Raw genomic sequence first — 13,088 nt, 5'->3', positions numbered from 1 at the left:
TAGAAACTTGGGCATGTTAGTCTTAGCTCCTCCTCTTTCTGTCCTCCTAGTCCATGCGGTCCCTCTTCCATTTCCTTTCTCATGGTTCCTGCTCTGGTGGCTTCTCATCAGCGCTTCTGGGCTCTTGAGAGCAAACTGTGCTCGCTTCCCCTCTCTCCAGTTGCTTTCGCGGTTTATCGTGGGCACTCTCGCCACCTTCGTCTTAATGAAGTGCTGCTTCCATCCACGCATGTGCACTTGAGGACTTCTGTGTTTTTCTGTTTGACTGGACTAAGCTGAGGTTCTTCAGATGGGTATTCGGTTCTGCCTGTGAATATTACTATACCTAATCTTAAAAACACAATATGATGTAAAACAAATAATATAAATATTCAAAATCTTGTGGTGTCTGTATTCTTCTTTATTAAAGCCTGAGTTGCTAGTTTTCCACAAATATTTCTATAAAATTCTCCTTGTTTATAAATAGACTTCACTACTTACATTTTGATGTTACATGATTTGATGCACAGAAGTTTACTAATCACAGCTTCACTGCAAATTTAGCTTTCATAAACTTAAAATTACCTTAAGGCAGTTAAATGCCTTTTATAAGAATTTTACATTGTCTAAAATTGATATTCTGTTGACTTTCTTTTTGTTTGTATTCCTCTTAACTATTTCTGTGTTGTTAATTTGAGGTGTGTGTCTTTAATTTAGCTATAGGTAATTATAATGTAACTGAGAGAACTTGTTTTATATTAAGCATTTTTTCCTTATTTACATTTAATTTTACAACGTCCACTATCTTTCATGGTTCTTTGCTGTTTTCCTTGATGTCTGGTTTAGACCATATAGTGTTGGCTTTTATCTTCTCCAGGTATTTGGCAAGGTAGACTTTTTTAATATTTACTGATAATAAGTATTAATAAGGAGCTGTGGAAGGCTTATAACTTAATACTCTTATTTCTCTTATAGTTACTCTTTCCCCACCCCAGCCTCTATGAGTATACTGAATTAATTATTATCATTTTTATAATGTGTTTCATCTTTTAGGAATAATTTTATGTTTCAGTAATAATTAGCTATTTGTATTCAGTTCTGTGTCTCTACTTATGGTAACTTTGAAGATGCAATACTCTAGTTTGGTGTCAGTGCTCACTTTTGCTGTATTTTTCCTTCAGTAAAAACTCCTAATTTTGATTCTATTTTTAGTAGGCAATAGGATTTCAGATAATTTTTTTCCCAAGAAGTTTATTGGAATAACCTGTTTTCTGAAATCTTGTGTATCTAAGGTTATATCTTTGTTTCACACAGTAGCCAGTTTTGTCTAAATAAATTCGTCAACCAAACCTTTTCCTCTGCAGATTTACCAATACTGGTCCCTTATACCTAGGCAGTTAGTATTATACTGAGAACTTTTAACTTCTTTAAGAGGACTTTTAATTTTTTAATCATACAGATATTGTTAGAATGTGTCTATTAGAATAGGTGCCATTTAATGGTTTTTTTCCTAGAAAACAGTAAGACTTTTTTATTTGCCTTTTTTGGGTTCTTTTTAAGCCTTATAAAAGTTTTTGTCAGTTGTAGCTGTCAGTTGTCACTTCTGGTCTCATCTTTTTGATTTCTTCCTTGGAGAAATGTGATCTGTTATCTGGCATCTTTGTATGAAATCTTTTGTTTGATAATTATATGCTGCATTTTCTCCACGTTCTGGAGAGAATCTTTCAAGTTTAATTTCATAGTACTGCTTTGATGCTTTGTCACATCGATTCTTCTCAATTTAGCTTAAGTTCCACTCTTGCTCTTTTTCTTCCTTGAAGAGCTTTCTTGTCCCACAAAGTTCCGTTTGCCTCTCATCCTGTTGGCCTGTGGTCAAATCCTGTATTCCCTACATGACCTTTGGTCTGTTTTGTGTATCTCAGGGAGGGCACATATCTGCATTTTTCTTCTTTTTTCTGGATTTTGGAATATTCAGTGGCTCCCTCTTGCTGTGAATTTTCAGTATAACTTGGTTTGGTGGTCTCTCCTAGCTTCTCGTTTTTCCTGTCTCATTCTCTTGTTCTGGGGTGAGGAGGAAGTATCCAATTTCAGTGATTGCCTGCAGGGCCAGTTCGTGGACAGCTTGGCTTCTGCTCATTGGCCACTGAGGTGTTGACTAGATGCCTCGGAAGACCTGCAGGGGGAGGAAGAGTGTGGGCTGAGTGTCCTGCTCAGTTCTCAAGGGGCCGCAGCTGCTGTCCAGTGTGGCTTAGATGGAATTCAGTGAGAACGTCTCCCCTTCCAGAAGGATTTGTCTCGTGGAGTTTCTGATAAACCACAGGCTCCTCCGTCTATACACAGCGTGTAGGGGTGGGGGTGGATGGGATGAGGGCGTCTCGGTGGGCCAGGTGGAGTGGGAGGGGGGAGAGGGCAGGAAGACATCAGTCTGGCAGCAAGCTGTCCCCATGCAGGGAGGTCTCTGAGCCTAGCCTGTGGGCAGGAGAAGTGTTCCCTTCCGCCTTTCAGTGAGGTGAGGCCACATTGTTTCATGAAATAAAACGTAGGCAAGCTGCTAACTGTTCTCTTTAATTTGGTTTCCTCTGATTAGTAGGAATTCTCTCAGAGCCCGACAGTGCATTTTTTTTCTAGGATTGTAGTGCGTTTTCCTTTCTTTCCGTCCTCATAGGCATTTCCCTCAGTGTGTGAGTGGGCAGTTGCCAGATGTAAGAGGTCCCTGATGAGTAAAGGGTGTGGAGAACTGCATGAGTTCTCAGGCAGAAACGGAAGTGTGTGTCACGCGTAGTTTCAGCTGACGTAATCAGTAAGACCCTGTGCAGAAGGGGGAAAGTATCTCCAAGGAAATTAAAATATTAACGGTGTGTTCTGCTCCAGTGGTGGGACAAGAATGTGGTTTAAACATGTTTTCTTTCCTTTTTAAATTTTCTAAGTAGTTTTAATGTTTACGTGTTATTTTTATTGTTGTTGTTCAGTCACTAAGTCATGTCTGACTCTTTGTGATCCCATGGACTACAGCACACCAGGCTTCCCTGTCCTTTGCCATCTCCTGGAGCTCGCTCAAACTCATGTCCATTGAGTCGGTGATGCCATCCAACCATCTCATCCTCTGTCGCCCCCTTCTCCTCCTGCTCTCAGTCTTTCCCAGCATCAGGGTCTTTTCCAGTGAGTTGGCTCTTTATATCAGGTGGCCAAAGTATTGGAGCTTCACCTTCAGTATCAGTCCTTCCAGTGAATATTCAGGGTTGATTTTCTTTAGGATTGACTGGTTTGATCTCCTTGATCTCCAAGGATTGTTACTTTTATAATGATCCTTAAAGGCATGATGTAGCCTTATGCATTTCACTTTGCAGATTAATTTAAGTAAGATGGACACTTTTCTCTCTTCTCCTTTTGTTCCAGACTGTAATGGAAACGTACATAAAGTCTGTAAAGATGCTGCCCCTCCGTGTACCAAGGTAACGTGTCAGCCCGTGTGGATACTACATGCTTGTGTGTAGCTCGCTGCTTCAATGTTATCTGTTTATATTTTTAGATCTACTATTACTGTCTCAATTTATTTTTAAAATGGTCATTGTAATGATAACACATGCTCAAAGTGTATACTTATTCACTTAACTATGCACTTGTAGAAATAGAGGGAACGTTCTGTTTTTATTACATGATATGGGTGGGTTAGACTTTCTGTCAGGACCTACTTGGTTTACCATTGCAAACCTTGTGAGTATGGAAATGAAGTTTAGAGCACTAAGTCTCAAATACCAGCCCACATCAGAGTTGCCTGGAGGGCTTGTTAAAACACAGATTTCTGGGCCCCTCTCCCAGAATTCCTGATGCAGGAGGTCTGGGTGGGGTTCTGAGAATGTGCCTCTCTGACGTGTTCCCTAGGTGATGCTACTGGTCCTCAGACCACGCTGTGAGGTGTGCCGGACCAAACACTGAGGAGCGTTCGCAGTGTCTGGGGGTGGGCTTGAGCAGATGGAGGGGTTTATCGTCACGGTCCTTTGTCTCCCACTGGAAACCCAGGCCAGGAGTGCATGTGAGTGAGCACGAGGCCCCTTCAGAGGGAAGTGTGCGGTCTCCAACCCTGTGTTATTTGAAACACACATTTTGTTGGGTCACAAAGTCGAGGGTAACATTTCAGTGCTCAAGGTCGCCGTGTCCTGTAGCTGGGAGGAATAGCCCGGAACAGAAAGAACAAGTAGGAAGGAGATAGCGCTGCCGTGACTCCTCTCTGAGCCTGGGTTGGAACAGGAGCTGGAGATTTGCGGTCCCCTCAGGCTTTTACCAAAGCCGGGCTCTTGCTGAGACCTGTTCTGGAGGCACACCTCCCTTACAACGTGTACATCTCATTGTCATAACACTTTTCTCTTGGTTGCGTTTTATGTCTTTTGCTTTGAATTCCTCTTTGTGTGAAATAAAAGAACATGAAAATGGCAAAGATAAGAAGCCTGTTCTGTTTAACTGTGGACGTTCTTGTAGTCGAGTGGTGCTTTGATCTTTCTTTTTGTGTTTCTCATGTTCTTACAGAAATTCCAAGACAAATATAATAAGAACAAACCACAGACCATCCTTGGAAGTAAGTGATATGAAAAACGGCAAGAACTTTTCTCCATTTCATACATACCACACGTTCCCCGTCTCTTTCAGTTCTCCGATTGGCCCAGTTATTCCTCCTTTCATGGCATATGCTGGGCATGTTTTCTTGTTTAGTCACTAAGTTGTGTTCGACTCTCTTGTGACCCCATGGACTGTAGCCTGCTAGGATCCTCTGTCCATGGGATTTTCCAGGCAACAATACTGGAGTAGGTTGCCATTTCCTTCTCCAGGGCATCTTCCCAACCCAGGGATTGAACTTGAGTCTCCTGCCCTGGCAGGTAGGTTCTTTATTCTGAGCCACCAGGGAAGCCTCATGCTGGGCAAAATTGGCATCATTTTTCTTGACAAAGAAAGCAAGAATGGCAGAAGCTTTGGCAACGTAGTAGCCTTTGTGCTACATGTGCTTTATGATCCTTTAGATTAGGGAAGGCTGAATGGAGGTCGTATTATGATGTTGCCTCAATTTTAAGATGCACATTAGTGTAATAGGCACTATTGATAACAGCCTCTTGGGGGAAAGATAAACACCATATTGAAGTGAAGTGAAAGTTTCTCAGTTGCATCTGACTCTTTGCAACCCCATGTCCATGGAATTCTCCAAGCCAGAATATTGGAGTGTGTAGCCGTTCCCTTCTCCAGGGGATCTTCCCAACCCAGGGACTGAACCCAGGTCTCCCACATTGCAGGTAGATTCTGTATCAGCTGAGCCACCAGGGAAGCCCAAGAAAACTGGAGTAGGTAGCCTGTCTCTTTTCCAGTGGATCTTCCCAACCCAGAAACTGAACCAGGGCCTCCTGCCTTGCAGGTGGATTCTTTCCCAGCTGAGCTACCAGGGAAGCCCGATCACTACATTAAATGTACATAATTTTATGTTTTCCTAGCAACAGCACATATTTATCTTGACCAATACAGAAGATATGCTTCTTAAGAATCACAAGATTAGGATAAAGTCCTCAAATTGAGAATCTATAGATTCTTATCAGTCTCTGTTATTCATTATCAGAGCAACCTGGTACGTTTTAGTAGCCAGCCTGAGGCTGTGATTGCATCAGCTCCATTAGAATGACAGTTGAAATTTCAGGGTAGACCTGTGTTTTGTTTGCATGTGGTTAAACTCAGTGATTCTGTTTTTTCTTGAATTATACATGGTTGAAATTGAAGTAATTGTCAGCCTTTGACAGTCTTTACATTGCATGCAAGAACCAGACAGACCATTGTCCTACGTTTGAAAATCCTTTGATTTGACGTGAGAGATCTCACAGTTTCTTCTGCTTCACATATTACATAGCTTGCCCTGTGGCGGGCACTTTACGTTTGTGGTCACTTTTCACTTCAGTGCTGCAACAGTGTGATCCGTGTTTTAGAAGCCATTTGAATCAGGGTTGTTAGGGGAGTATGCAAATTGATGGCAACGTGTGACTGCATGTGATGTTACCCAAGGGAAAATTAGTGCAGGCAAGTGTGACATTGGTCACACCCCTGCTTCTTCACCAGAAGTCCCTTTGACCTCAGCTGGAAGACACTCCTCAAATTCGTAAGGTGAAACATGAAAATAACTAAAAAGCATTTTAGACTTGATAGAATACCATCTGTTCCTTCTCTTGACTTAGGAGTCGTGAGAATAAAATTAAATCATACACGTGTAGAATCCTTTGTAATGTCTTAGGTTTCCATATAAGTCTTTTTCCCCCTTTACTTGAGAAAGGCATGTGCTAAGCGATCATACAGGATTGAAATATTTTCGGAGAGTCACTTTTAATACACATCAAATGCAAATGTTTAGATGCCCATCCCATTTTAAACTGACCAGAAAGGTACTGAAGCATCGTTTCATTTTTTGGAAGTGAGAGAGAAGAGCCCCGCTTGGCTTGCAGGTTTCATCTGCCTGCCATTCTTACAGCGTAAAGAACAGACTCCCCAGCATCATTCCAAGCCACTGATGTGCTCTGTGTGTGTGTGTGTGCTTGTTTATATACGCAGTGCGCATTCTCGTGACAGTGCTAATAGCACCTTGTATCTGTTTACAGCTGGCTCTGAGGAGTGCAGCAGGATTTTATGGGCAAGCTGCCCCCGTGTTTCCCCATTCCATCTTCTGGTTTGTTTGTGGAATCCCAGCTGCCCCCAGTTTCTCCACGTGGGTATGCTGAAGCAGGCCTGAAGCCTGGTTCCAGGAGGGTGTGAGCTGGAAGGGACGTTTCCAGCAGGTGTTGGGATGTGGCCAGGAAACTGGTTTCAAGGCTGGGCTTGCAACACGTTAGAAGCCGCCATTGGAGTGTTCAGCTTTCTGGCTTTTAAGTGGCTTTACTTAAAACTGGCTTTACTCGTTGCCCTCTTTGGAAACATCATGAAGTGTCCATTCTGATTTCCAGATTCTTCGTTTCGAGACGTCCCATTGCCTGGGCTCTCTCTGCACCCTTCCTCCTCCATGCCTATCGGGTTGCCAACTGGGAGGAAGGAGATGGCAGGGCAAGTGCATCCCTTGTCCAGAAGTGTCCCAGGCACCACCTTGGAAAGGTAAGGCTCGCTGTGGTGTGACGCCTTGCGGTCTCAGTGTGGCAGACTGGGCTGACTGTCCTCCCTGCCCCTCCAGCTTCAGGAGGCCGGGGGCATCCTTGGAGTCCGAGAATGATGGCAGCACCTGGAGAAGCAGGTCTCACTCTGACGAGCTGTTCCAGCCCATGGGCTCGTCCCCCTCCACGGACTCCTTCTTAACGGAAGGTGAGGAGAAGATGCCTTTGTGCTGACATGGGTTTCTGTGAGCATTTGCTGAAAGGGATGTTTTCCGAAGGACATAAGATGGAAGCATTTTTCTTTTATTCTGTTTAAGAGAGTTCTGTTTCATGGTGTCTCTTTGGTGCAGGTTCTTCTGATAAAAACAATGAACACTGAGCCCCAGAAGAGACTCCCAGATAGTAGCCAAGGGAACATGATGTATTTTTTAAAGGGACATACTCTCCAAAGAATGTCATAAACATCATGAAGAGAAAGATGTTCTTTAAAATTTTTTTACAGCTGTTGATGAATTGGAATAGGATCATACTTTAAAATATATATATATATTTCAGTTACTTAAGACTGGACTTGTCTGGATCTCTAAGATATTTATCCCCTTGTGTTGCCTCCTACTTCTGGGGGAATAAAAGCATTTTTTAAAAACATGTTTGTGGAGAGGACAATCTGGGGAATTGCTTGTTGTATCCAAGCTGTATTAATAGGCAGAGGAAAACCCAATGAAAGGAGAGGAGTGGTAAGAAAGAGGTAGACTCTTCCCCATACATCTGCTTATTCTAAGTCCATTGTCATCATGTCTGTACTTCTCTGAGCTGGATTCTCTCTGAGGGGTGCTGTTCAGACAAGTAGAATTTAGTTTTCCCGAAGGGGGTATGTGTGTGTTGTCAGATTCTCTCAGAAAAATCTGTACTCACATGTGACTCATAGCCTCGTACCCTGCTTCATGTTTATATTGAGGATAGCAAGGCAAGTGAAGAGCAAACCAAGTGGACACGTACAAGATTCAGTGTTGAGTGAACAGTGCAGAGTAACGTGGGGCGAAAAATCAGTGAGTTCAAGGCTGTGTGAGCACGTGTGGGCTCTGCAGATGACCAAAAATAAAACTCAAATAGAACAAGCCAAACAAATGAAAGAACTTTTTTTTTTTTTGCGTATACACACAGCAGCTGTTAATACCTGATTCTGCTTTGCTTTTCATGCGTAATCTGGACCATTTCACTAGTTTGGTTTCGGTTGTTTCAATTCTGTATCGCAGTATTTTGGCTTCGTTGTTTCTATGTTCATAGCGGGTTTCTTTAGGGTGATGAATCTATAAACGTAGGCACTTGAGAAGGTCTGTTTGTGTTACACGTGTTCACCCACTTTAGCTTTTCTTTTCTTAATGGATGTTAGATGTCGTGGATTCTTCTCTGTGGAGTGACCTCAGCGGCGATGCCCAGGAGTTTGAAGCGGAATCTTGGAGTCTGGTGGTGGACCCTTCATTTTGTAGTCGGCAGGAGAAGGATGTCATCCAAAGACAGGATGTCATTTTTGGTAAGCGTTACAATCATGGTCTCTGGGTTGCAGCGGTGTGGTGCAGAGGCAAGACCATGGATTCAAGCTGGAGTTCAAATTCTGGTTCTACCATTTCCTGGTCACTTAGTCTCAGATATAATAATAACTCACCTGAAACTCAGTTTTTCCTTTTGTAAAATGGGGATAATGAGGCTCAGGATCAAAATGTTGTGAGGCTTGAAGGAGGCCTTGTACATGCTTGGTACAAAGCAGATTTGATTTCTTCTACCCTTTTCAAGTTGAATTAGGCCTGATCTCTACTCGTTTGCCTCTTCTGTTGTAAGAATCACAGAGAATGTTCGCGTTTTTAAGGTGGGTAGTCAAGGCTGCTGCATTTACGGCCTTGTAGTTTGCCTGCACACACCAGGGACGGTCACTCACGAGATGCAGTGGGACCGACAGCACCTGGACTGGTATCACATGTGATTGTGGGTGGCAGTGTTGAGGATGGGGTTCAGTTGTGGGAGGTTTTACGATTTCATGCTACCTGGGGTGAAGGCAGTCTGAATTAGGGAAGGTTAGATGATAGAGTTGTTAGGAAAAAATGAAGCTTAAAAATTTTTCAAGTATAAAGTAGATGTTGGAAAGTGGTTCCAAGAAGGCACCTTAACTTTAAATATGAGCCTAGCCCTTAGTTTTCACTAATCCTGTGTGTGCAAAGCACTGCAAAGTCCGGTGGTGACTAGGGCCCCTTCTCCCCTGTGTGAGGTGGTTATGCAGGTCAGATGAGCCGATGTGCGTGCATGCTGTGAAATCAGTCTAAAGCTGTGTAGGAGGGAATTTCTTTGGAAAGGGTGGTTCTGTCCCCTTTAGTATTTCCCATGCAGTTTGTTATATTGTAATTTTCTTCTTTTATTTCTTGATTTCATATATTATTAAAAATAGTCTAACCCATTTGGGGTGAATTATAATGTAGTGTGGTTCAGAGCATGGGCCTTTGGGCCAGAAGGTCTTATGTTCCAGGGAAAATCGTTTACCCTCTTTTCTTCATTGGCTTTTAAAGATAAGAAAATCATTCGTATATTTGGGATCATAATGGATTAATGGATTAAATGAAGTGACATGGTAGATACTTAGTACAGAGTAGGTGTTAAAAATGTGGTAGGATACAATAATAACAATAAATTAGTGGGTAGAGAGTTTTGTTTATGATAAAATAATAAACAAAGCCACATTTTGATTTGTTTCCCCTCCATGGCTGATATTTTGTATTCTTTTTTAAAACCTGTATGTGGGTTTGGAAATACTCGTTAGTCTAGAACCGACACTTCTGATGCTCTTGGTAATGGTGAATTATTGTTTTCTCTCATGGTGTATTTTTAAAATTGATATATCACAAAAATTGAGATCTAAAGTTCACCCCTTTACAGTGTACAAATCTATATTATAGTATATTTGTAATGTTTTAGTATATTTATAAAGTTGTGCAACCATCCACCACTGTCTAATTCCAGAGCAGTTCCATACTCCAGAGAGAAACGCTGTGCCCAGTAGCAGCCATTTCCCTGGGCTCCCTCCCACCAGCACCTGGAAACCACTCATTATTTTCTGTCCCTATGAATTTGCCTATTCTGGACATATGGTGTGTATTATGCAATATTTAGGTTTGGGGCCTGGCAGCTTTCACTTAGCATACTGTTTTCAAGGTCCATCCATGCTATGATATAATTCAGCACTCTGCTCCTTTTTGTGGTTGAGTGATCGTTCATTGTACAGATATACCACACTTTGTTCTTCCGATCATGACTTGAGGGTTGTTTTGGGTTGTTTCCAATTTGGGGGTCACATGGTAACTTTATGTTGAGCCTTTTGAAGAACTGTTTTCCAAAGCAGCGATAACATGTTACATTCACACCAGTGATGTATGAGAGTTTTGATTTCTCCATGTCCTTACCAAGGCTTCTTTATTGTTCATCCTTTAAATCACAATTATTGTAGTATATATAATGTGGGGTCTCATGGTAGTTTTGATTTTATGTTTCCTTGATGGCTAATGTTGTTGCTTGTCTTTTCATTTGCTCATTGGCTGTTAGTATATCTCTTTAGAGAAATATCTATTCAAATCTTTTGCCTATTTTGAACTGTTGTGTTTTTTGTTGTTGAGTTATAAGAGTTCTTTATAAATTCTGGACTCGGGTCCCTTATCAAATACATGATTTGCAAATATTTTCTCCTGTTACGTGGATTGTTGTTTTCACTTTCTTGATGATGTCCCTTGATCATAACACATTGGTTTCTCTTGGAGAAAGTAGAACTTTGGAGACAGATCCAGTAATGGAAAGGACCTACTGTTGTATGCATTGAGGAACTTTATTGTATTTAATTCAATGTAATTCACCAAGCTAATTGTGCTCCTCAGTTCAGTTCAGTTCAGTCACTCAGTTGTGTCCGACTCTTTGCGACCTCATGGACTGCAGCATGCCAGGCCTCCCTGTCCATCACCAGCTCTGGGAATTTACTCAAACTCATGTCCATTGAGTCAGTGATGCCATCCAACCATCTCATCCTGTCGTCCCCTTCTCCTCCCGCCTTCAATCTTTCCCAGCATCAGGATCTTTTCAAATTTTGCTCCTACTCAATGCAAAAAAAAAAGAAAAGAGGTAAACTAAGTTATATTTTATGGAGTATTCAGGACAAAATAAAACCTGGTTCCCAACTGAAGGTACCTAAAGATGTTAGCTGGTTATATTATGAAAGTTTGATACAGTTGGATTCTGTATATATTGGACTTAACTTTTACATATCCTCTTATAATATCTGGGAAGAAGAGAATAATTTTGAGCTTACATTAAAGATTTAGTCAGTGCTGATTTAATAGTAGAAGAGTATTGTTATTCTTAAACCTTTCCTCTTCTATTTATATAACATATAGTATTTAGCTATAAATTTAGGTCGATAGGGATACTTTTGGAAAAAACTGAGGTCTGACTGACATATGACATTATGTTAGTTTCATGATAACTTAATGGTATTTGTATATATATTGCAAAACGATCAGCACAGTAAATCTAGTTAACCTTCAGGGATCCTTGTTTTAAAGCTTGTTTCTGCTCACCTGTTCCAGAGCTAATGCAGACAGAACTGCATCACATCCAGACCCTGTTCATCATGTCTGAGATCTTCAGGAAAGGGATGAAAGAGGAGCTGCAGCTGGACCACAGCACTGTGGACAAAATCTTCCCCTGTCTGGACGAGTTACTTGAAATCCACAAGCATTTCTTCTGTAGTATGAAGGAGCGAAGGCAGGAATCCTGTGTTGGCAATGACAGGAATTTCATCATCGGCCGAATTGGAGATATTCTAGTACAACAGGTGAGAAAGGTTTGAAAATCTTAAAATCTCAAAGCTTAAAGGTACAGGCTCTCTAGTGTTCAAAGCCTGCAGGGAACTGAAATTGATTTCATTACGATTATTGACAGTTGGTTTTCTTTTGTTTGATGCTGGTATGTGAGACTGATATCTGAAAGCTATTAACAGCCAGTGAATGGCTCTTCTGTGTTGCAGGATGCCTGGCTCATCCATCTGTCTATCACTGTCTCCAGAAGGAGGCGCAGCCACAGATGAATTCCTTATGAAAATTCACTTCTTTTTTTTAATATAAATTTATTTATTTTAATTGGAGGTTACTATTGTATTGGTTTATTTGTATTGTATTTATTATATTTATTTTGTTTATTTATTGTGTTGTATTTATTTATTTTAATTGGAGGTTACAATATTGTATTGGTTTTGCCATACATCAACATGAATCTACCACGGGTGTACATGTGTTCCCCATCCTGAACCCCCCTCCCTCCTCCCTCCCCGTACCATCCCTTTGGGTTGTCTCAGTGTACTAGCCCCGAGCATCCTGTCTCATGCATCAAACCTGGACTGGCGATTCGTTTCATATATGATATTATACATGTTTCAGTGCCATTCTCCCAAATCATCCCACCCTCTCCCTCTCCCACAGAGTCCAAAAGACTGTTCTATATATCTGTGTCTCTTTTGCTGTCTTGCATATAGGGTTATCGTTACCATCTTTCTAAATTCCATATATATGCATTAGTATATTGTATTGGTGTTTTTCTTTCCGGCTTACTTCACTCTGTATAATAGGCTCCAGTTTCATCCACCTCATTAGAACTGATTCAAATGTATTCTTTTTTTTTTTTATTTTATTTTATTTTTAAACTTTACAATATTGTATTAGTTTTGCCAAATATCGAAATGAATCCGCCACGGGTATACCTGTGTTCCCCATCCTGAACCCTCCTCCCTCCTCCCTCCCCATATCCTCCCTCTGGGTCGTCCCAGTGCACCAGCCCCAAGCTTCCAGTATCATGCATTGAACCTGGACTGGTGACTCGTTTCATACATGATATTATACATGTTTCAATGCCATTCTCCCAAATCTCCCCACCCTCTCCCTCTCCCACAGAGTCCATAAGACTGATCTATACATCAGT

General features: G+C 41.5%; 1 protein-coding gene across 15 annotated transcripts in view; it reads left to right on the top strand.

Moving 5' to 3' along the window:
- Window positions 1–13,088, top strand: part of ARHGEF28 (Rho guanine nucleotide exchange factor 28) — a 344,670-nt gene that overhangs the window by 258,116 nt on the left and 73,466 nt on the right. For 14 of the 15 annotated variants that reach the window (XR_009491884.1, XM_059878798.1, XM_059878797.1 and 11 more), the window contains 6 exon segments: window positions 3,376–3,431; window positions 4,504–4,552; window positions 6,942–7,086; window positions 7,163–7,290; window positions 8,476–8,616; window positions 11,702–11,949. Coding sequence is in view for 14 of the 15 variants with exons in the window: in XM_059878798.1 (XP_059734781.1) it covers window positions 3,376–3,431; window positions 4,504–4,552; window positions 6,942–7,086; window positions 7,163–7,290; window positions 8,476–8,616; window positions 11,702–11,949 (767 nt within the window). In the remaining variant the exon portion in view is untranslated. 15 annotated transcript variants of the gene reach the window in all.

This window comes from Bos taurus, chromosome 20, assembly GCF_002263795.3.
Source record: "Bos taurus isolate L1 Dominette 01449 registration number 42190680 breed Hereford chromosome 20, ARS-UCD2.0, whole genome shotgun sequence".
Classification (NCBI taxonomy): Eukaryota; Metazoa; Chordata; class Mammalia; order Artiodactyla; family Bovidae; genus Bos; species Bos taurus.
This window is presented reverse-complemented; position numbering and strand designations above follow the sequence as displayed.